Source organism: Rhinopithecus bieti, unplaced genomic scaffold, assembly GCF_001698545.2.
Source record: "Rhinopithecus bieti isolate Rb0 unplaced genomic scaffold, ASM169854v2 scaffold_5948, whole genome shotgun sequence".
NCBI lineage: Eukaryota > Metazoa > Chordata > Mammalia > Primates > Cercopithecidae > Rhinopithecus > Rhinopithecus bieti.
This window is the reverse complement of record NW_016805422.1, coordinates 3040587-3065894: the sequence shown is the minus strand read 5'-3', so window position 1 is coordinate 3065894 and position 25308 is coordinate 3040587. Positions and strand designations below refer to the sequence as shown.

Here is a 25308-nt window from a genome sequence, read left to right as displayed (position 1 = left end):
TTTTTTGAGACGGAGTCTCCCTCTGTCGCCCATGCTGGAGTGCAGTGGCCGGATCTCAGCTCACTGCAAGCTCCGCCTCCCAGGTTGACGCCATTTTCCTGCCTCAGCCTCCCGAGTAGCTGGGACTACAGGCACCCGCCACCTCGCCCGGCTAGTTTTTTGTATTTTTTTAGTAGAGACGGGGTTTCACCGTGTTAGCCAGGATGGTCTTGATCTCCTGACCTCGTGATCCGCCCGTCTCGGCCTCCCAAAGTGCTGGGATTACAGACTTGAGCCACCGCGCCCGGCCTTTTAATTTTTGATGTATTAATTCTAGCAGAGATCTTCAGAAATAAGTACAACATAATATTTAGAAGCAGAAAAAGCAGTTTTTTCTGTTAGTTTTGATTATTTTTGAATAAAAATTTAGTTTTAAATTTATATTGACTTACTGAAATTCTTAGAACTATTTTCATGAATTTATTTCTAATAATTGTGGCAAAGAGGAAATGCTGTTTTTCAATGCATAGCTATAAAATCTGGTACTAATGTTTGTTTTTAACACATGTACAGGCTGGGCGTGGTGGCTCACGCCTGTAATCCCAGCACTTTGGGAGGCCAAGGCAGGTGGGTCACTTGAGGTTCGGAGTTTGAGACCAGCCTGGCCAATATGGTGAAACCCCGTCTCTACTAAAAATACAAAAATTAGCTGGTCGTAGTGGCGGGCACCTGTAATCCCAGCTACTCAAGAGGTCTGAGGCAGGAGAATCACTTGAACCTGGGAGGCAGAGGTTACGGAGAGCGGAGATCACACCACTGCGTTCCACCCTAGACCATAGAGCAATACTCCATCTCAAAAAACAAACAATAAAAACACGTGTACAGTTCCTTACTTACTTATCTCCTTGCCTTAATTTTCTAACTCCCTGGCTATTTAATAGTTAGATTAATGAACTGGGAAACATTATTACTGTAGAAATAAAGGCACAATGGAATCCCATGTACTTACCACTTAGCTTCATCATTTATGAACTCATGGACCCCATACTCTAGATTATTTTGAAGCAAACCCAAGACATACTATTTTGTTTACAAATTTACAATGTATTTTACAAGACAAGTTTACTTTTTGTGACTGTGTTGTGTTGGAACAAAACCTGTTCTCACTGACTTTGCTTTAGAAGGTGGTTAGTTTATTGGAATAAAAGGAATCAGTAATTAAAATTTGTTTTTTCTTTTTGATACACAGGAATCCACATCTTACATAAGATGGAAGTTTCTCACACTAGATACTGAACATTAAGTAGAAAATCTATTTAGTAAAATCTAAGTTGCCATGGAAGAAATACCAGTAAAAGTTGCTGTAAGAATTAGACCTCTGCTTTGCAAAGAAGTTCTTCATAATCATCAAGTTTGTGTGAGAGTTATTCCAAACAGCCAGCAAGTTATCATTGGGAGAGATAGAGTCTTCACTTTTGATTTTGTTTTTGGCAAAAATTCCACTCAAGATGAAGTTTATAATACATGTATAAAGCCCCTAGTGTTGTCACTCATTGAGGGCTATAATGCAACTGTTTTTGCCTATGGACAAACTGGATCTGGGAAGACATACACCATTGGAGGAGGCCATATTGGTAAGATTCTCATACTCTTTGACTTTTATTTGTGATGCTAGAAAGAAGCTAAAACATGACCAATACCTGATACGTGGTAGGTGCTTAGCATATTAATTGAATAGTGAAGGAATGAATAATGTAATCAAATGTGATCATAAGATCATCATCTTTGAAAGATTTGTTTTTAAATTTTGAAGTTTCATTAAGCAATCTAATTTAGGATTATATTTGCTTGAGGAAAGAAGTTTAAGATAGTTTTCAATGGTCAGCCCTTGTTATTTTGAACAGAATTTAAAATAGAGATAAATGAGTTAACATGATCAGATTTTGTGTTCTTTAACAAGCCAGTTGTAAATATTAAGAGTCCCACAGTCAGGACTTAGGGACCGTAGGAAAAATTTACTATGTAGAGTATCTTTTTTTAATATTCTAGCCAGATTTCTTTTTTAAATTCTGAATACTTTAGGACATAATTTCTCCTGCTTGTAATTATAGTTTGGAAAAGATAGAATCATAGGATCTCATGTAGAGCTGGAGGGAACCTTGGAAATCATTTTAGTTAAGTGTCTGGTAATAGAGTGGGGGAATTGATAGCCAAGTCCTCTGTTAAGATTGTTTACTGTATTGATAGCTTTCTACTAAAAGCAAACTTTCGAATAGTGCACATATGCATCATTGTCTAAAGTTTTAGTTAGTATTCTCTGTATGAATAGTGGCTCTCAATATTTTTCTATTTTCATATTTCACAAATGTAAAATACATGGCTTTCAGAAACTTTTTTCTCTAGCTGTTGAGATACGAGCTGAAACAATAAAAAAATAAAAAAATTTAAAAAAGAAACTTCTCTTATTACATGCATGGATGGGTAGTGGCTCAGGGAGTGGTTGTGTAGTTTGAGGAAATCTTTATTCCAAAGATTAAAATGGAGGAGCTTCAAGAGGCCAATACTCCCCAACTAAAAGAAAAACATCTGTATATTCTGCAGAATTAGGAGATCACAGATACTAGATTGTTTCAGGGTCTTACAATAGAAATAATTCAGTTTTTCTAGTATAAATTGTGGCTTTTCTTTAGGATTGTAGGGATTTTTGTTTTTTTTGATTGGCAAATGTTTTATAATCCTAATGACCCATTATATGCTTTATACCAGTAGGAATTATACATGTTCTGAAGCTGGTGACTTAATTATAGCTATACTTTTTTTTTTTATTAGGAGACCATGAGTACTATTTTAATTTTGTAAGGGAAAAAGTTATTAAAGTTATCTATTCTAACATATTTTAATTGCTCTAAAATTCTTTCTATCAGAAGAAATAGACCACCATTAAGAACATTTTGGATGGTGTTTTCTTTCTACCTTTTTTAAATTAAAGAAATATTTATTATAAGAAGGACTGCAAGTGATGCATAAAAAATTAAACAAGTGACAACTCCTCTCACCCCAAAGAAATAAGTTTGATGCATATTACTCACTTATGTAGTTTTTTTGGTTTTTGTTTGTTTAATGAGATACCTGTGATTCTGTAACTTTCTTTTTGTATTTAACAATGTAAAATATCATTTCAGTCCAGGCGCGGTGGCTCACACCTGTAATCCCAGCACTTTGGGAGGCCGAGGCAGGCAGATCACTTGAGGCCAGGAGTTTGAGACCAGCCTGGTCAACATGGCGAAACCCTGTCTCTACTACAAATACAAAAATTAGCTGGGCGTTGTGGCATACGCCTCTAATCCCAGCTACTCGGGAGGCTGAAGCAGAGAATTCGCTTGAACCTGGGAGGCGGAGGCTACGGTGAGCCAAGATCATGCCACTGTACTCCAGTCTGGGCAACAGACCAAGACTCTGTCTCAAAAAAAGTTGGATTTATTTTTTGATGTATTAGTGAGGATTTTCTGTTTCCCAGAATGTCTCTATAGGACACCAATTCTGGGTCAGTTATCTGCTTTTTGGTTATTGACCATGCAAATAATGGTTCCCTGCCCCGTCCCCGCCCATCCACCAGTGAATATTTATTGAGCATCTGCAGTATCTAGGTTACCATGCTGGGCACTAGGGCAGAGTGAAACTCTCTTATTTTAAAATGTATTTTGCTTTATTTTTAAAACTTTGTAGAGATGGGGTCTCACTTTGTTTTTTGTTTTTGATTTTGCTTTGAGACAGGGTCTTGTCCGTTGCCCTGGCTGGAGTGCAGTGGCACAATCACAGCTAACTGCAGCCTCAACCTTCTGGGCTCAAGAAATTCTTCCACCTCGGCCTCCTGAGTATCTGGGACTACAGGGGCATATCATCACTCCCGACTAATTTTTTATTTTTTATTTTTTGCAGAGACAGGGTTTTGCCATGTTGTTCAGGCTGGTCTCTAACACCTGAGATCAACTGATCTGCCCTGCCTCAGTCTCCCAAAGTGCTGTTATTACAGGCGTGAACCACCATGCCTGGCTTTATTTTTAAATATGATGCTTATTTAGCTAATATTCATTTTCCTGCTTTTCAGAACTTTGGAATTACCTTTACAAGGTATAGCCTTTTCCAAAAACTTTTGTGTACTCTTTAAATACCATATGATAGTTAAATGATAGTTGTTGAGGTATAAAACTTTGCAGGTTTTCTCTTGGAAATGGTTTATTTCAGGAATATAAGACTAACATTGCAAATTTTATATTTAAGTTATCAAAATACATATTGGAGCTTTATTATAAATATTTGAAATTAAGCTTTTTGATACGTCTTTTAAATTGTGCTTTGTTATCTATTGATGTGGGGCATAACTGAACTATTTCTGGTCAATTATTTATTCTGGGTAATCAAGATTGCTTATCTATGCTACAGTTTGAAAGGTTTAGATATTTCCTACAGGCTAGTTCCCACAAGCTCTTAAAAGGGAATCTTCATTTGTACTGTATTAGAAGAAAACCCATAACTTACTTTACTTACCACATGATGGCAGTCTTGCCTCTTAAATGAGGGGAAGGGCAGCCATCGAAGTTGATGGAAACTTAGATTTTCAGCATGATTGTTGCCAAAACCTAAATTTTGGTAATCTTCAACTTGGAAGCAAGTTGTTTTAAGTGTCATTTGTAAGTCAACTGTTTATTGCTTGGAATACATTTTCCATGGAGCAATGCTAAAATGATGGGCAGTTTTCTAAATTAGCCTATAGAAGCTTTTAAAGTCTCAGTTTTCCTTCCACTTATTTTAAATTTTATACTTTTTTTTTACTATCTTTACAATTGTGATAAAGTACATATAAATATAAATATAAAGATAACCAAACTTATCATTTTAGCTACTTTCAAGTGTAGAGTTCTGCAGCATCAAATATACTAATTATTAATGCAATAATAACCAGTATTTTTTAAATTTTCATCACCCAAACAGTAGCTATGTACCCATTAAGCAATAGCTCTCCCAGCATTCTCTGATAATACCTGATTTACTTTCTGTCTCTTTTAATTTGCCTAGTCTAGATATTTCATATAAATGGAGGTCAGGTGTGGTGGCTCAGGTCTGTAATCCCAGCACTTTGGGAGGATCATCTGAGCTCAGGAGTTTGAGATCAACCTGGGCAACATGATGAAACCCCATCTCTACTAAAAATACAAAAAAATTAGTCAGGCATGGTGGTGTGCACCTGTAATCCCAGCTACTGGAGGCTGAGGCAGGAGAATCACTTGAACCTGGGAGGCAGAGGTTGCAGTGAGCTGAGATTGCGCCACTGCACTCCAGTGTGGGCAATAGAGCAAGACTCTGTCTCACAAAACAAAACAAAAGGCATAAAAGTGGGCTAGGCGCGGTGCCTCACGCCTGTAATCTCAGCACTTTGGGAGGCTGAGGCAGGTGGATCATGAGGTCAGAAAATCGAGACCATCCTGGCCAACATGGTGAAACCCCATCTCTTCTAAAAATACAAAAATTAGCCAGGGGTGGTGGCGGGTGCCTGTAGTCCCAGCTACTCAGGAGGCTGAGGCAGGAGAATCGCTTGAACCCAGGAGGCGGAGGTTGCAGTGAGCTGAGATCGCGCCACTGCATTCCAGCCTGGGCAACATAGTGAGAGTTTGTCACTACAAAAAACAACAAAAAAATTAGCTGGATGTGGTGGCACATGCCTTTAGTCCCAGCTACTTCAGAGGCTTAGGTGGGAAGATTGCCAGAGCCCAGGAGGTCAAGGCCACAGTGAACTATGATTGTGCCACTGCAATCCAGCTTGGGTGACACAGTGAAACCCTGTCTCAAAAAAAAAAAAAAAGAAAAAAAAGAAGTGGAATCATACAGTATTTTTCCTTCTGTGTCTAGCTTCTCTCACTTAGCATGTTATGTCACCTATCAGAACGTCATTCCTTTTTCCAAGAACATTCCATTGTATGTATATACTATGTTTTATTTATCCATTCTTCTTTTGATGGACATTTGGTTTGCTTCCCCGTTGTAGCTCCTGTAAATAATGTTACTATGAACACTGATGTAGAAGTATCTGTTTGAGCCCCTCCTACGCCTATTTGTAAACCTGCTTTAACTCCTTTTTGAAACAAGGGGGAACAGAAATAAGTGTTTACTCATAATGTTACTGTACTGGTCTGTGTTCTGGGTTGTAGAAGCTGTGGGCTTAGTGTTGGAGGAGAAGAGGTGTAGAGATGTTCCCTTCCTCATTCTTGAACTGAGGGTCTAGGCCTGGGCATAACTGGCCTTTCTGCACCTGTTTCTGCATACATTGTCTGTTGCCATCAACTTTGGCTTGCTTCTCTGTCTTTTCTCATTATCCCTTTCTACTCTCAAGCTCCTTGCACCTTTTCACCCCATCCAGAAATCTCAGAACAGATACACTTGATGACGTGTAAAGAAATATAAGAATTTTTTTAAAAAAGCATTCTTGGCCGGGCGCGGTGGCTTATCCCTGTAATCCCAGCAGTTTGGGATGCTGAGGCGGGCAGATCATGAGGTGAGGAGATCAAGACCATCCTGGCTAACATGGTGTAACCCCATCTCAACTGCAAACACAAAAAATTAGCTGGGCATGGTGGCACACGCCTGTAGTCCCAGCTACGTGGGAGGCTGAGGCAAGAGAATCACTTGAACCTGGGAGGCGGAGGTTGCAGTGAGCCGAGATTGCACCACCGCACTCCAGCCTGGGCGACAGAGTGAGACTCCGTCTCACCAAAAAAAAAAAAAAAAAATTCTTGCCAACATAAATGAATTGTGCTCCAGTGATTGGGATTCTACCCAGACCATAATAAATGATCTAAAGAGAAAGATATTTTAGTGCAAAAGGCTGTGAAATAGATTGGTCTTACCTAGGGTCAGTTTCCTGCTTTTTACAGCTATTTTCTGCTTTAGAAATTATATGTCATTAAAACCAAAACCTCTTTTTTTTTTTTTTTTTTTGAAAAAAAAAAAAAAAGGCTCACTCTGTCCCCAGGGCTTGGAGTGCAGTGGCGCGATCTCGGCTCACTTGCAAGGTCCGCCTCCCGGGTTCACCACCATTCCTTCCGCCCTCAGCCTGGAACTACAGGTGCCCGCCACCACACCTGGCTAATTTTTTGTATTTTTAGTAGAGACGGGGTTTCACCGTGTTAGCCAGGATGGTCTTGATCTCCTGACCCCGTGATCCACCTGCTTCGGCCTCCCAGAGAGCTGGGATTACAGGCGTGAGCCACCGTGCCTGGCCAAAAACACCAACGTTTTTATAACGTGGCTTCTACTAGTAGTAGTGAATATCCGAGAGGTGGAGTGGCTGTAGGCAGGGGAAGCCCTTTGTGTAGAATGATGTTTTATGAGCCAAGGGCCACCTCTCTGGATCTAGTATTTAATGAACAGTGAATTGGGAAAGATACAGTATTTATTTATTTATTTGTTTGTTTGTTTATTTATTTATTTATTTTGAGAAAGGGTCTTGCTCTGTCACCCAGGCTCTGTCTCCTGACTCACTGCAACCTCTGGCTCCCAAGCTCAAGTAATCCTCCCTTCTCAGCCTCCCAAGCAGCTGAGACCATAGGCATGCAACACGAAATTTTTTTGTATTTTTTTGTAGAGAAGGGATCTTGCCGTGTTGCCCAGGCTGGTCTCAAACTTCTTAGCTCAAGTGATCCACCCACCTCGGCCTCCCCATGTGCTGGGATTACAGGTGTGAGCCACCACAGTATGGCCTATTTATGGAATAAAATGCCACTCCATATAGTTCTATCATTCATATTAAAATGTACATTTCTACCACATCTACGTGCTTTGAAATTTGCCTGTGCCACTTAATGTCTGTTTCATTCCTGGGACTTTCCAAATATATTTTCTTATTAATTTTTTTTTTTTTTTTTGAGACAGTTTCCCTCTGTCACCTAGGCTGGAGTGCAGTGGCGCTATCTCAGCTCACTGCAACCTCCACCTCCCAGCTTCAAGTGATTCTCGTGCCTTAGCCACCCAAATAGTTGGGATTACAGGCATGGGCCACCACACCTAGCTAGCTAATTTTTCTATTTTTAGTAGAGACAGGGTTTCACCACGTTGCCCAAACTGGTCTTGAACTCCTGGGCTCAAGTGATCTGCCCGCCTCAGCCTCCCAAAGTCTGGGATTACAGGCGTGAGCCACCACACTCGGCCTGTTTAAAGTCTTTTCTCAGATATCACCTTCTGAATGATGCCCACCATGACCTTCCTGTTTAAAGTTGTAAGCATCTCCCGGCTGGTAGTTACACTTCTAGTCCCCTTACCCTGCTGTATTTTTTTTCCTCCAGGTACAATTAATACTTTTTAATATGCCATATAATTCACTTATCAGTTATTCTTTTTTGCTATTGTCAGTCTTTTGTCAGCAGAATCTCACCAGGGAAGGGATTTCTTTTCTCCCTGTTTTGTTTATTGGTGGATTGCAGAGTCCTAGAATAGTGCCTGGCACATAGTAGATACTAAATAAATACTTGTTCAATGAATGCTTGAATGAATTCTTGGTAAGGGGATACATGTGAAAACTTTTACTTGTGAATTTTATAGTTGTGGTTTAAAAAAGTTATAATAGCCTGGTGGTGGGCATCTGTAATCCCAGCCACTCAGGAGGCTGAGGCAGGAGAATCACCTGAATTCGATAGGCGGAGGTTACAGTGAGCGAAGATGGCACCACGGCACTCCAGCCTGGGCAACAGAGCAAGACTCCGTCTCAAAAAAACAAAATAAAGTTATAATATAGAGAAATATAATAAAATAAATTAACTATAAAATTGGGGTTGTCGCTTTTCTTTTGTTTTAAGTTTCAGATGTGCTTTCTTTTTCTAAATTTTCAGCTTCAGTTGTGGAGGGCCAAAAGGGTATCATTCCTCGAGCTATTCAAGAAATATTTCAAAGCATCTCTGAACATCCTAGCATTGACTTTAATGTGAAAGTATCTTATATAGAAGTGTACAAGGAAGACCTAAGAGATCTTCTAGAATTGGAGACATCCATGAAGGATCTTCACATCCGAGAAGACGAAAATGGAAACACAGGTAAAGGAGCCCACTTAATCAGTTGCCTTCATTAGCAAACAGACATGCTTTAATTCAGTTTCTGGATATATTCCAAGGAATCTTTAAAACATACAGAAGCAAAATGAATTTATTTTACTTTTAACTTGAACAGCTTTATTGATTATTAATCTCTTTTTTTTTTTTTTTTTTTTTTTTTTTTGAGATGGCATCTCGCTCCATCACCTGGGTCACCCAGGCTAGAATGTAGTGGTGCAATCTTGGCTCACTGCAACCTCTGCCTCCCGGGTTCAAGTGATTCTGCTGCCTCAGCCTCCCGAGTAGCTGGGATTACAGGTGCGTGCCACCATGCCTGGCTAATTTTTGTATTTTTAGTAGAGACGGGATTTCACCATGTTTGTCAGGCTGGTCTCAAACTCCTGACCTCATGATCCTCCCACCTCGGCCTCCCAAAGTGCTGGGATTACAGGTGTGAGCCTCTGCTCCCAGCCTATTAATCTCTCTTAAATTACTCAGATGGAAAAGTAGTTCAGACTGGTGGTAAGGTGAAGTTATTAATTTGTAATGCAAGATACTGATTTCCTATCATTGTTCCCCTCTAGACTGACTTCAGGTGAGACTGTGATATAGGCTAAATTTGTTTTTATATCTTTTTTCCTCTCTACCTGAGATTTTTCCTCTCTACCGCTCTACCCTGAGATTGGAGATGGCTTTTGCTTTAAGCATTTATCAAAGTTGACCCAGAACTTGCCTTTCTTTTCTTTGATTTTTGTCCCAGCACACGTACTTCTTCCTCTTTTTTTAAAGTTAAGAGTTTATATTTTTGTTTTTTCATATTGACATTTACCTGTTTTTTTTTTGCTGTGTTCCTCAAGGTCTGACTTTCTGCGTTAGTAGCCTGTTAATTCCGTTAACCAATATCCATTTGTTGGAAATGGGAGAAGGTTAGAATGGGAGGGTCAAACTGCAAATATTTTGAAGAATAACAATTTCTGCTTTTCCAGTTTAAAAGCTAACATGTTCTTCATAGAGTATTTTGAAAACAGGAAAGTATAAGGAAGAAAGTTTAAGATTATTTTTAATCCTAGAGCCTAGAAATACCAACTTCTCTTTTGGTGTGTTTCCTTCCAGAATTATTTTCTACGTACATATAATTTTAAAATATATATACTTGCAACCCTACACACAGTTTTGCATTTTACATTTCACTTAATATTTATATTGTGAACATTTTCACATATGATTAAATATTTTTCATACTTATGACTCTTCATGGTTATATGGTAATTTATCTTATGAATGTGTTTATAGTTATTTAATATTCCATTGTTGGACATTTAGGCTGTTTCCAGGTTTTAACTATTATTAATAATATTGCAGTGACTGTTCTTTTTTTTTTTGGAGACAGGATCTCACCTCTGTCGCCCTGGCTGGAGTGCAGTGGTGCAATCTCAGCTCACTGCAAGCTCTGCCTCCCAGGTTCACGCCATTCTCTTGCCTCAGCCTCCCAAGTAGCTGGGACTACAGGCGCCCACCACCACGCCTGGCTAATTTTTTGTATTTTTAGTAGAGACGGGGTTTCACTGTGTTAGCCAGGATGGTCTCAAACTCCTGACCTTGTGATCTGCCCGCCTCGGCCTCCCAAAGTGCTGGGATTACAGGCGAGAGCCACCGTGCTCGACCTGTTTTGTTTTGTTTTGTATTTTTTTTTTTTTGGTAGAGACAGGGGTTTCACCGTGTTAGCTGGGATGGTCTCGATCTCCTGGCCTCGTGATCCGCCCGTCTCGGCCTCCCAAAGTGCTGGGATTACAGGCTTGAGCCACCGCGCCCGGCCCTGTTTTTGTTTTTTAAGAAGAAACTATATATGGTAGCTTATGGTCTTATTAGATAATTCAGTACAGTTTCTCTCTTCTGGATATAATTCAGACTAATGTTTTGAGCTCCTTTATCTTATGGAATACAATTATTGATTGTTTTTATCTTTTATCAAACAGTTACAAAAATAATACATGCTTCTTTGTAAAATATCAAGTAGGACAGAAGTATATACACTTCACTATCACTCTTGATAAACTTGATGAAAATATTTCATATCTGATACCAATGTTGAACAAATTTTGGAAGGATGTTACAAATGATCTTAAATTACAGTATGTCTTACATAATGTCCTACTCACAAGTAAAGTGCATTTGTTTGACATATTTCTTTAGAGTCTCTGTGTGAAGCAGTAATGTCCATGCTGGCTGCTGCACAATTAGTACACGTGGGAAGCTTTTTAAAAATACTGATTTCTGGGTCCTACTTCTCAGGGATTCTGATTTAATTGGTCTGAGATGGTGCCTGGGCGTTGGCACTTTCTTTTTTATAAAGCTACCAGGTGATTTGCATCTGGGTTTGAGAACCGTAGTGCTAACTTATAGCCTAACATTGGAAAAATTTAATGAAAGTTTTACTATGACTTACAGGAATTGGGTTGTTTAAAAAGTGTCACGATGGAAATAATGAAAGTGAAATGATTATTTTTTAAAGAAATAGTGATGTGACAGTATCTGTGTAAAGAGGAATTACGGCAATATAATTTGAGCATGAAATCAGGAGCTTTCCTTCTCTGATTCAATTCCTAAGTCCACCTACTTCTCTTTGCAGTATTTTTGGATATAAACAAATAATGCAGGTAGTAAATGTAGGTTATTTTAGTTCATTCTGTGATTGAAATAAAACTTTTTTTTCTTTTTTGAGTACAGTACATTATGGTGTTCAAAGTGTTTTCTTTTAATTGCCATCTCATCTGTCTACCTTGCATTCTGATATTACGTAAACCATACCTGTTTTTAAAATGAATGACCAACTTTGTATTGAATTTTTTACTCATCGTTGATTAGACCTCACAATACCAAAAAACTTTAAAAGCTCCAGGATGGCTTTGATTATTAACAAAACTGAAAAAAAAAAACTTAATGCTTTTTTTTTTTTTTTTTTTTTTGATACGAGTCTCACTCTGTCGCCCAGGCTTGGAGTGCGCAGTTGCCGGATCTCAGCTCCACTACAAGCTCCGCCTTCCGGGTTTACGCCATTCTCCTGCCTCAGCCTCCCAAGTAGCTGGACTCAGGCGCCCGACCACCGCGCCCGCTAGTTTTTTGTTATTTTTTTAGTAGGAGGACCAGGGTTTCACATTGTGTTAAGCCAGGAATGGTCTTTCTTCGATCTCCTGACCTCATGATCCGCCCGTGGCTGAGGCCTCCCCAAAGTGCTGGGATTACAGGCTTGAGCCACTGCACCTGGCCAACTAATGCCTTTTAATTGATACTAATTAATTCTTCTAATCTACTGATTAACTCTTTTGAATTATATATTTGATTAATTTATAAAAGATTAACCTAGGCCAGGTGAGGTGGCTCACACCTGTTGTCCCAGCACTTTGGGAGGCCAAGGCAGGTGGATCACCTGAGGTCAGGAGTTCGAGACCAGCCTGGCCAACGTGATGAAACCCTATCTCTACTAAAAATACAAAAAAAATTAGCCAGATGTGGTAGTGCATGCCTGTAATCCAGCTACTTGGGAGGCTAAGGCAGGAGAATCACTTAAACCGAGGTGGAGGTTGCAGTGAGCCAAGATTGCGCCACTGCACTCTAGCCTGCGTGACGGCAGAGACTCCATCTCAAGAAAAAAAAAAAAAAGAATAATCTTTTAGGCTTTACAAATCAAAAGACTGGAATGAAGAGTTTTTCTTTTGTCAGTCATTTTAAGGAATTGAGTGTGACTCATGACTCAAGACAAACTAGACTGTTTTTTCAAAAATTACAGCTTTTAGAATTTAAACATTAAAATGAGTGCTGTCTGTTAAAATAGTTTCTTTGGGAGATTATCTAAAATTATTTGATGATGTTGCTAATGTTACTATTGGTATTTGAAATGCTGTTGACTTTTTTAAAAAGGGACTATCTTGGCCAGACTGTTTAGCAAATGGTAACTGTTAACTATACTAGGTTTTGGTGAAAACTTGGCTTAAAAACATGTTATTGCTATTTTAAGTGATTGTTGGGGCCAAGGAATGCCATGTGGAGAGTGCAGATGAAGTGATGAGCCTTTTGGAGACGGGGAATGCAGCCAGACATACAGGTACCACCCAAATGAATGAGCACTCCAGCAGATCACATGCAATTTTTACAATCAGCATTTGTCAAGTTCGTAAAAATGTGGAGGCAGCTGAAGATGGATCATGGTATTCCCCTCGGCATATTGTCTCAAAGTTCCACTTTGTGGATTTGGCAGGATCAGAAAGAGTAACCAAAACGGGGAATACTGGTGAACGGTTCAAAGAATCCATTCAGATCAATAGTGGATTGCTGGCGTTAGGAAATGTAATAAGCGCTCTTGGGGACCCACGCAGGAAGAGTTCACATATTCCATATAGGGATGCTAAAATTACCCGGCTTCTGAAAGATTCTCTGGGAGGCAGTGCTAAGACTGTCATGATCACATGTGTCAGCCCCTCCTCCTCGAATTTTGATGAGTCCTTAAATTCTCTCAAATATGCCAACAGAGCACGGAACATTAGAAACAAACCCACTGTAAACTTCAGCCCCGAGTCAGACCGTATAGATGAAATGGAATTTGAGATTAAATTGCTTCGAGAAGCTTTGCAAAGCCAGCAGGCTAATGTCAGCCAAACTAGCCAGATCCATCAAGAAGGGAGTCCTGATACAAATAGGATTCATTCTCTTGAGGAGCAAGTAGCTCAGCTTCAAGGAGAATGTCTGGGTTACCAATGTTGTGTAGAAGAAGCCTTTACCTTCCTGGTTGACTTAAAAGATACTGTCAGACTAAACCAAAAGCAGCAATACAAACTGCAGGAGTGGTTTAACATGATCCAAGAGGTCAGGACGGCTGTGGTCACCTCATTTCGAGGAATTGGAGGCACTGCAAGTCTGGAAGAAGGACCAGAGCATGTTACAGTTCTCCAGCTGAAGAGAGAGCTTAAGAAATGCCAGGTACTTAGACATCACTTATTTATGTATTTATTTTATTGATACATAATAGATGTACATATTTTGGGGGTGTGTGTGTTAACATATTTAGACATTATTATGGATAACTCTTTTAAGGACTGAATTTATTTGGGCAAGTAAATTCTAAGAGTCATTTTGGAATTTTAGGTTTTTTAAAAAATGATTTATATATAGAATCCCACTTGCCTGTCATTTTGGAATTTTAGGTTTTTTAAAAAATGATTTATATATAGAATCCCACTTGCCTCTCTCACTTTGTTCTTTCTACCCTCCCCTTTCCTGTTGCTTCCTCCTCACAATTCATACTCTTCTTGACTCCTCCTCCTTTCTCCTTTGGTTAAAGTGTATTTTAATTTGTTATATTTATTAAATAGAACTTTGTGGACCTGGTTGTCAATTTAGAGACTGAAAATAAACTTATTTGAGAAATAAAATTAAGTTATCTTTTACTGAGTTTTTTTCCCTCTGTGGGTCAGTAGTTCTTGAAAGAAAAGAAATACTTCATCTCTTGTGTTTGGAGTATAAGTTTAAAAAAAAACTAACAAATTAGCATATTTATTAATGTTTAAGGAATGTAGGTATGTACATGTATACATGTTATATGTACATGTATTGAGTTCAGATTTACATTTCCCCACTTTTCATTCAGAAACTATTTATTGTGTGAAGATTGTATGTTGTGGGAATGGTGGAGGACAGACACACCTAGTTACTGCTTGCTTGGATGGAGTTTGCAATCTAGTGAGCAAATGAATGGTCCTTCAGTTGTTCCAGAGATAACTCCCAGATTCCATCGTTCTGTCCATTTTTCAAAATAGGAAAACTTAAAAGGATAGCTTTTTAGTTAAAAAGGAAATATGGTTTAAGTATATTTCCTTTTTTTTTTTAAAGCTCTCAGCTTATTTCTCTAGCTAGAAATATTTCCTCAAAGCCTTTTTATGTGTAATATTATAAAGAAGGCATTTGTATTATCCTCTGTTACAGCAGTTCTCAAGTTCTCCAACTTTTTGATCACAGGACTTCTTCTTTACACTTTTAAAGTGAGATCCCTCAAAGAGCTTTTGTTCATGTGGGTTATATCTATTGATATTTACTGTGTTAGAATTAAAACTGGAAAAAATCTAAGCTATTTATTCATTCAAAACTAATGGTAACCCAATTACATGTTAATAGAGCACTTTTAATGAAAATATTTTCTAATATAATTTTTTTTTTTTTTTGAGATAGAATCTTGCTCTCTCACCAGGCTGGAGTGCAATGGCATGATGTCGGCTCACTGCAGCCTCTGCCTCCCAGGTTGAAGTGATTCTCCTGCCTCAGCCACCCAAGTAGCCAGGACTACAGGCGCACGCCACCATGCCCAGCTAATTTTTGTATTTTTAGTAGAGACGAGGTTTCACCATGTTGGCCAGGATGGTCTCCATCTCTTGACCTCATGATCTGCCCGCCTTGGCCTACCAGAGTTCTGGGATTACAGGTGTGAGCCACTGTACCCAGCCAACACACACAAAAATTTTAATAAGAGTAGAATTCCTTTACATTTTTGCAAATGTCTTTAACATCTGGTCTAACAGACAGTTGGATTTTCGTATCTGCTTCAGTATTCAGTTTGTTGCAATATGTTGTTTTGGTTGAAGTTTGTGAAGAAAATTCAGCCTCATAGTTGTATAGTTTGAAGGGAGGAGTTTTTTTTTTGTTGTTGTTGTTGTTGTTTTTTTGAGACAGAGTCTGGCTCTGTAGCCCAGGCTGGAGTGCAGTGGCGCGATCTCGACCTCCGCTCACTGCAAGCTCCGCCTCCCGGGTTCACGCCATTCTCCTGCCTCAGCCTCCTGAGTAGCTGGGACTACAGGCACCCGCCACAGCGCCCGGCTAATTTTTTGTATTTTTAGTAGAGACGGGGTTTCACCGTGGTTTCGATCTCCTGATCTCGTGATCCGCCCACTTCGGCCTCCCAAAGTGCTGGGATTACAAGCGTGAGCCACCGCGCCCGGCCAGGAGGAGTATTTCACTGAATTTTCACATAATTGTGGATGTTCTTTCCTATTACACCAAACTCAACAAGCGGAAATTTCTCGTTACTTGAAATAGGAGATTTGAAACTATCTTGTTACATTAATGTCCTAGTCTCAGTCAGCACAGTGGCTCATGCCGGTAATCACAGCACTTTGGGAGACTGAGGCTGGAGGGTCGTTATGAGCCCAGGAGTTTGAGACTAGTCTGGGAAACAAAATGAGACCCCTGTCTCTACAAAAAATGAAAAAACTAGTCAGGCATGGTGGCACATGCCTGTGGTCCCACCTACTCGGGAGACTTAGGTGGGAGGATTACTTGAGCCCAGGAGTTCAAGGCTGCAGTGAGCTGTGATTGCACCACTGCACTCCAGCCTGGGGGCAGAGTGAGACCCTGTCTCTAAAAATAAATGAATAAATAAATAATAACATAGAAACATGTAAGGTAATACTTTTACATCATTTTTTTAATTTTTTTTTTTTTTTTTTTTCTGAAACGTAATAATTCTGCCTAGGTAGAGTAGGCCGTTCCTCATTAGTATAAGAAACTGGTGGAACAGGAAGTACTGGTAATTGGAAGCTTGAATGTTGGGACATATATAGGAGGTGGTAATAGGAAGCACTTTTCTGTCATGCTTCTAAGGTGGCTGAAACTGGAAGCCCAGCAAACCGATTGCTTGGGGGTAGGGAAGGTAGTAAGTTCCTCTTTCCACGTGTTGGAAAATACATTTAAGTTTGCCCTCGATTATATTCTCTAGATTATTACATCCTAAAGATATTAATAGTTTTGTTGAAAAAAGTACCATGATCAGATTATCTTGGGAAATAGTAGATTGCAAAAAGCAAATGGGTTTCTTTTTCTTTCTTTTTTTTTTGGAGACAGGGTCTCCCTGTGTCACTGAGGTTGGAGTGCAGTGGCATGATCATGGCTCACTGCAGCCTTGACGTCCAGGGCTCAAGCAGTCCTTCCACCTCAGCCTCCCGAGTAGCTGGGAGCACAGGCCACCATGCAAGGCTAATTTTTTTTTTTTTTTTTTTTTTTGAGACAGAGTTTTGTTCTTGTTGCCCAGGTTGGAGTGCAAGGGCGTGATCTCAGCTTACCTCAACCTCCGCCTCCTGGGTTCAAGCGATTCTCCTGCCTCAGCTTCCCGAGTAGCTGGAATTACAGGCATGCGCCACCATGCCAGGCTAATTTTTTGTATTTTTAGTAGATACGGGGTTTCTCCATGTTAGCCGCGCTGGTCTCGAACTCCCGACCTCAGGTGATCTGCCTGCCTTGGCCTCCCAAAGTGCTGGGATTACAGGCGTGAGCTACCACGCCCGGCCACAAGGCTAATTTTTGTATTTTTTGTAGAGACAGGATCTTGCCATGTAGCCCAACTTCCGCCTCCCGGGTTCAAGGGATTCTCCTGCCTCAGCCTCCTGAGCAGCTGGGATTACAAGCACTGCCACCATGCCTAGCTATATTTTGTATTTTTAGTAGAGACGGTGTTTCACCATGTTGGCCAGGCTGGTCTCAAACTCCTAACCTCAAGTTATCTGCCTGCCTCTGCTTCCCAAAGTCCTGGGATACAGGCATGAGGTACTGTGCCCGGCATATATCTCTTTAAAAAATTGTTTTGGCCACCATGGTGGCTTACACCTGTATTCCCAGCACTTTGGAAAGCCAAAGTGGGTGGATCGTATGAGCCCAGCAATTCGAGACCAGCTTGGGCAACAGAGTGAGACCCTATCTTTACAAACATTTTTTAAAAAAAGAAAAATTAGCTGGGTGTGGTGGCATGCATCTGTAGTCCCAGCTACTCGGGACATAGCTTTTCACCTCAGCCTCATGAGTATCTTGGGACTACAGGTGTGTGCCACTGCACCTGACTAGAAAATCATTTTTAAAACTTTCTTTTCTGTTCTTCTATGACAGGCAGAATAACATACTGGTTAAGAATATGGATACCAAACTCCCTAAGTTTGAATCCTGCCTCCTTTGCTTACTAGCTGTATGACCTGGGGCAAATAGTTGACCTTTGTGCTTCAGTTTCCCCATCTGTAAAATGGAAACAGTAATACCCACTTTATAGGGTTGTGCGAATATTAAAGCATTTGTTCCCATAAAGCAGTGAGGATGCCTGGCCTGTTCTAAGACTCAATGTATGTTAGCTTATTACTATATATACCTCTCATTTATTTTTCACCTGCCTGTGCCTAGGATATACATCAGTGGTAGCTAAGGGATTGGACTCAGTAGTTGTAGGTAGGGTTACATCCCAGGGGTTACTGTGAAGGCAGCTTGGTAAACTCAGCTGCTTAGGGGGATTGCTGGGCAAGGTGAGCAGCAGGTCTGTGCGACAAGCAAGGATATCCTTTTCTCAATCCCTGTTATCCTTGAGCCTATCAGGCAAGCAGGTCAGTACATATTTTAAAAATTCTTAGCCAAGGTAAGATCGTGGGCCGTCTTGCAGATGGAGTAACAGCTGGATTGTTGCTAGGGAAGATAAGTGTCATTTTGAAGTTACCATCTTATTTTTAGAAGCTGCCAGATAGTGTTGCAACCTTGATTTTTCACCATAAGTCAATGTTTGGAACATTCTACCTGCTCATAAGTATCTCTTAAAGTATCTCTTTTTTTTTTTTTTCTTTTTTTTTTTTTTTGAGACGGAGTCTCGCTCTGTCGCCCGGGCTGGAGTGCAGAGGCCGGATCTCAGCTCATTGCAAGCTCCGCCTCCCGGGTTGACGCCATTCTCCTGCCTCAGCCTCCTGAGTAGCTGGGACTACAGGCGCCCGCCACCTCGCCCGGCTAGTTTTTTGTATGTTTTTTTAGTAGAGACGGGGTTTCACCATGTTAGCCAGGATAGTCTCGATCTCCTGACCTTGTGATCCGCCCGTCTCGGCCTCCCAAAGTGCTGGGATTACAGGTTTGAGCCACCGCGCCCGGCCTAAAGTATCTCTTAAGGGACTTTATTGCCCTTTTTATTCCAAGTTTTGAACACAGAAAAAGTACATGAACACAAATACATTGAACAGATAAATGCTCTTTTTTTTTTTTTTCTTTTTTGAGACAGAGTTTCGCTGTTGTTGCCAGGAAAGCCACATTTTATTGTGGCTTTAGTTTGCATTTCCCCAATGACTAGTGAGGTTGAGCATTTTTTTCATATATTTTTGGCTATTTGGATATCCTCCTTTGTGAAGTACTCATTCAAGTCTCTTGCTTGTTTTTCTTGAGTTACCTGCCTTCTAGATTAATTTGTAGAAGTTTGTTGTATATTCTGGGTATGAGTGCTTTGTCACTTATATGATTGCAAATAATTTTTCTGTGGCTTGCCTTTTACTCTCAGATACATACATATATCACAGTTTCTTTATCCATTCATTGATTGATGGGCATTTGGGTTGGTTCCACAATTTTGCAATTGCGAATTGTGCTGCTATAAACATGCGCGTACAAGTATCTTTTTTGTATAATGACTTCTGTTCTTCTGGGTAGATACCCAGTAGTGGTATTGCTGGACCAAATGGTAGGTCTACTTTTAGTTCTTCAAGGAATCTCCACACTGTCTTTCATAGTGGCTGTACTAGTTTATATTCCCACTAGCAGTGTAGAAGTGTTCCCTGATCACCGCATCCATGCCAACATCTTATTTAGTGAGATTTTTAAAATGCCAAGCCAACATGTGGAATGAGGCTCTTGACAAATAATTTTCTGTTTATTTAATTTAAAAACTGCTTCATTGTTTACATATCCCAAGTGTTCTTAAAATAGGCAAATTTACTAGAAACCAAGAAGTAAAACTGTTTAATCATTTTCGACATCTTCAGAATATATCTCTTCATGATTAAAGTGTACAAAATCAGCAAATCTGCTTCATTCAAATGCCCAGATGTATTCTTATAACCCTATATGTCAGTTTGGAAAATGTGAGCTCTTTGAGTGATCCACATTAAAATCTCATAGTAGTTCTAGCAAACTTGTAAAAATCTTAGTGAAGGTACTCTAGAACCAAAACAACTAGTTTTATATACAGGAAGGAAAATCAGGAAAATCTTCTGTCTTCATGGTAATGAATTCCTATGTTATAGCAATGATAGGTTCTCTCAACTCTGCCTTCCTTAGAAAGAAATCAGAAAAAGTTGAAAATGAAAAAAAAAAATTCATGAGACATCATCAAGCTATAATCTAATCACCATTTTGTGTTATCATATGAGGTTTCTTGATTATTTTCAGTGGTGAATGTCACTTGTGCCTCCTTTCCCCACTAGTGTGCGCTTGCTGCTGATGAAGTAGTATTTAGTCAGAAGGAACTGGAGGTGAAGGAACTGAAGAATCAGGTGCAGATGATGGTACAGGAAAACAAAGGGCATGCTGTATCTTTGAAAGAAGCACAAAAAGTGAATAGATTGCAGGTAGAGTTTCTTAATGCATCTAACTCTGTAGATTTTCTTGAAATAGTACCTAACTAAACACAATAGCATTTTAAATGATAAATGGGAACTTAAAAAGAGGATGTTCATTTGAAGAGTTCTGAACATAGGCACCTGAAAGAATTATTAGTTTTCCCTTAAATCTGCTTAAATGGAAACATTTTTATTGTTAGCTTGACTTTGGTTTTAGAAATATAAAGATAATACCCAGGAAATTAATTTATAAATCATATCATGGTTATTTTTTCCATACTTTTCCTTCCTGTTGTTTGCCAAGGTATTAGGAAATGCAATATTGTTAGGAGTTGGAAGGTAAATACGTAATTTAAACTTTGAAATGTATTAAATTATCCTCTTATACCTCGTGAGTGATTTGCTTTTTAACTTTGGTTAAACATCTTTCAAATTTTCTATCTTAACTTTCCTATTATACTAACATGGATATGTCTACAGTATAACATAGCATGCCTCTAAATATTGTACTCCCTGGCTGTGACTTCTCCCATCACCCCAAATAGTTAATATCATTTAAAGCCTTTAGTTTCCTATCATCAGTTATTCCTATCAGGGAATAACTAATGCCCAGAGAAATAATCTAATCCAGCACACATCAGATTTTGATTTTCATGTTGTTTGATTTTTGTTTTCTTATTTAACCCTTCTAATTGTATTTTGTTGTTGTTTGTTGTTGTTATTGTTTTGAGACAGGATCTCATTCTGTTGCTCAGGCTGGTGTGCACTGGCACAATCACAGCTCACTGCAGCCTCGACCTTCCGGGCTGAAGTGATCCTCCCGCCTCAGCCTCCTGAGTAGCTGCAACCACAGGTGCATGCCACCATGCCCAGCTAATTTTCCGATTTTTTTATGGAGATGGGGTCTCACTGTGTTGCTCAAGCTGGTCTCGAACTCCTGGGCTCAGTGATCGTACCACCTCAGCTTCCCAAGTGCTGAGATTGATTGCAGGCATGAGCCACCATGCCTGGCCCTAATTGTATAATAATTTAAAAACATAAAACTAAAGTATATACAAAACAATATGTATTAATCAGTGATTTATCACAAAGAGAACAGCTGGGTAACCACCACCAGGTCAAGAAATTGCTAACTGCCAGCACCTCAAAATTCTTAGTGCCTCTTCCTCAAAGGGAACCACTCTCTTGACTTGCATGGTAATCATTTCTTTGCTTTTCTTATGGTTTTACTATCTAAATATGTATCCTTCAACACTCCAGTTTAGGTTTTGGAATTTTTATTAATTTATTCAGTATAGCATATTCAGTATCTGGCTGCTTTGTTGAACATTATTATAATTCATCCACTTTTTAATTGTAATATTTTTTCTGTAAATTCTAATATTTTATCTGTAATGTGTGGCTGTGGTTTGTTTAGTTTTATAGCTACATAGGATTTTATTGTATGACTATACCACAATTTATTTTCTGTTCTACTGTTTGATGGACATTTGTGGTTTTCTGTGAAATTTTCTTGTGAATTTTCAGTGTCTCTCAATGCACATGCACATACATTTATTTGAGATTTGTGCCTAGGAGTTGAATTGCTAGGCCATAGGGTAGGTATATCTTCAACTTTTGTAGGTAATACCAGATTGTTTTCCATTTTACACTCCCACCCAGCACTATGTGAGCATTCCCACTGTTCCATATGCTTTTCAACATTTGTTATTAATTTTTAAATCTCAGCCAATCTGGTAGGTATGTAGTATTTTATTGTGGCTTTAGTTTGCATTTCCCTGATGACTAGTGAGGTTGAGCATTTTATTCATATATTTTTGGCTATTTGGATATCCTCTTTTGTGAAGTATTCATTCAAGTCTCTTGCTTGTTTTTCTACTGAGTTACCTATCTTCTAGATTAATTTGTAGAAGTTTGTTGTATATTCTGGGTATGGGTGCTTTGTCACTTCTATGATTGCAAATAATTTTTCTGTGGCTTGCCTTTTACTCTCAGTGGTATCTTTGATGAAGAGTTTTTTTTTTTTTTTTTTTTTTTTTGAGATGGAGTCTCGCTCCTGTTGCCGGGGTGGAGTGCAGTGGCGGGATCTCAGCTCGCTACACAGCTCCCGCCTCCCGGGTTGGACGGCCATTCTCCTGCCTCAGCCTCCCGAGTAGGCTGGGGACTACAGGCTACCCGCCACCCGGTCGCCTGGCTAGGTTTTTGTATTTTTTTAGTAGAGAAGGGGTTTCACAGTGTTAGCCAGGATTGTCTTGATCCTCCCTGACCTCGTGATCCGCCCCGTCTCGGCCTCCCAAAGTGCTGGGATTACAGGCTTGAGCCACCGCGCCCGGCCGAAGAGTCTTGCTTGTCAATCAAATTCATCAATCTTTTTCTTTATGCTTAATGATATTTGTTCAATCTATTTAATAAGTTTTTCCTTCCCCAATTGTCTCCTCTGAGGATACTTTCTTGTATTATCTTCCCCAGAAGCTTTATTGTTTTTGGCCTTCCACATTAGCTGTATAGTCCTCCAGGAATTGATTCTGTGTGTGGAATAAAGTAAGATCAAATTTCATTTTTTAAACATATAGATGAACTCCAGTTTGTACCCCTAGCATCATTTATTGGAAACCATCTTTCGCAACTGTTTTTGAATGCTATCTTTATCATAAATCATCGGTCTATTTGTGCATGAATCTCTTGTCTATTTCTTGGCCTTCTATTCTGTTGGTTGATTGTGTATATCCTTGAGCCAAGATCACAATCTTATTTAATTGTAGGTTTATAATAAGTCTAGATATTTGTAGAGTCAAGGGCCTTCTGCCGCTGTTCTCTCTTCCCTCCCTACTCCCCAGATGTCTTGGTTGGTCCCATATAAAATTCTTATTTGAAGGCCGGCGCGGTGCGCTCAGCCTGTAATCCCAGCACTGCTGGGAGGCCGAGACGGGCGGATCACGGGGGTCACGGAGATAGAGACTACAAGCCATCCTGGCTAACACGGTGAAACCCCGTCCTACTAAAAAAAAAAAATACAAAAAACTAGCTGGCGTGGTGGTGGCGCCTGTAGTCCCAGCTACTTGGGAGGCTGAGAGGCCAGTGAGTAATGGCGTGAACCCATGAAGGTCGGAGCTTGCAGTGAGCTGAGATCCGGCCACTGCAACCTCCAGGCTGGCGAACAGAGCGAGACTCTCTCAAAAAAAAAAAAAAAAAAAAAAAAAAAGTTTTATTTGAATTTTTAAACTTTTTTAAATAACTACTTTATTGAGATATAATTCACATACTATAGAATTCAGCCCTTCAAATACACAATTCAGTGATTTTTAAATGTATTTACAGAGTTGTCTAACCACACACTGTCTAATTTTAGAATATTTTTATCACCCAAAATGAAAATATTGTATCCATTAGCAGTCACTCCTCATTTTCCTCCTTTCCTCAGCCCCTGGCAAAAACCACTTTACTTTCTACTTCTATGGATTTGCCTATTCTAAACATTTCATATAACTGGAATCATACAGTAAGTGGCCTTTGTGTGTGACTTCTTTCACTTAGTATGCTATTTTCATTTATTTATTTGTCATGGTCAAATAATAATTTTGTATGTTTCTGGGATACAGTGTAATGTTTCGATGTATGTATACATTACAGAAAGATTCAATCAAGTTGGTTAACATTAATTAACTAATTAACATTGAATTACATTTTTGTATCTGTTTAGAATTAATGAACATGTTTTGATTGAGTCTCCTAATCCATAAGCATGGTATAGTTCTCTGTTTACTTAGATTTCCTTTGGTTTTTCTCAGTAATGGCCTACATTTTTTGTGCAGAAATATTGCAAATAATTTATAGATTTCTTTGTAGGTACTTGATTTTTTTTCTGTCACTATAAATAGAATCTTTAAAAAATTTTATTTTCAAATTCCCTAATTGTTGGTATGTGGAACTGTACTAATTTTTAGATATTAATACCTTATATATCCAGCAACCTGACTAAACTCAGTTTTTGATCCGGAGTGCCTACAGTTACCATCAGGTGGGGAACCTTCAAAATTCCCAAGATAAATGGAAAGGATCCAAACATTTGGAAGTAATTTCTTTTTTTTTCTTTCTTTTTTTTTTTTTGAGACGGAGTCTCACTGTGTCACCCAGGATGGGGTGCAGTGGCACGGTCTCCGCTCACTACAACCTCTGCCTCCCGGACTCAAGCGATTCTCCTGCTTCAGTTTCCTGCGTAGCTGGGATTACAGGCACCTGCCACCACGCCTGGCTATAAACTTTCTTTTTTTTTTTTTTGAGACAGAATTTTACTCTGTCGCCCAGGCTGGAGTGCAGTGGCATGATCTCGGCTCACTGCAACCTCTGCCTCCTGGGTTCAAGTGCTTCTCCTGCCTCAGCCTCCTGAGTAGCTGGGATTACAGGCATGCACCACCATGCCTGGCTAATTTTTTTGTATTTTTAGTAGAGACAGGGTTTCAACCATGTCAGTCAGTCTGGTCTCGAACTCCTGACCTCAAATGATCTAACTACCTCGGCCTCCCAAAGTGCTGGGATTACAGGCGTTAGCCACCGCACCCGGCCTATACTCACTTTTTAATCCTAAATCTGTAAATTCTTTTGGATTTTCATTTATAATTATGTCATCTGCAAATAATAAAAGTTTCATTTCTTCCTTTATAATCCTTTTACCTTCTATATCTTTTTCTTCTTCTATATCTTCTATATTGTATACTTTAAATAGTTGGTTTCTATAGTATGTGAATTTTGTCTCAATAAAGTTTATTTTTTTATTTTTATTTTTATTATACTTTAAGTTCTAGGGTACATGTGCAAAACGTGCAGGTTTGTTACATATGTATATTTATGCCATGTTGGCGTGCTGC

The 25308-nt window shown here is 39.4% G+C and overlaps 1 protein-coding gene across 1 annotated transcript in view; it reads left to right on the top strand.

The window, feature by feature from the left end:
- KIF27 (kinesin family member 27) overlaps window positions 1-25308 on the top strand; it is a 101444-nt gene that overhangs the window by 5694 nt on the left and 70442 nt on the right. Inside the window, exons 2-5 of the mRNA XM_017872376.1 lie at window positions 1229-1613; window positions 8859-9059; window positions 13072-14030; window positions 20309-20452. Of these exons, the coding sequence (XP_017727865.1) occupies window positions 1316-1613; window positions 8859-9059; window positions 13072-14030; window positions 20309-20452 (1602 nt within the window). The 5' untranslated portion in view covers window positions 1229-1315. The remainder of the gene's footprint in view (window positions 1-1228; window positions 1614-8858; window positions 9060-13071; window positions 14031-20308; window positions 20453-25308) is intronic.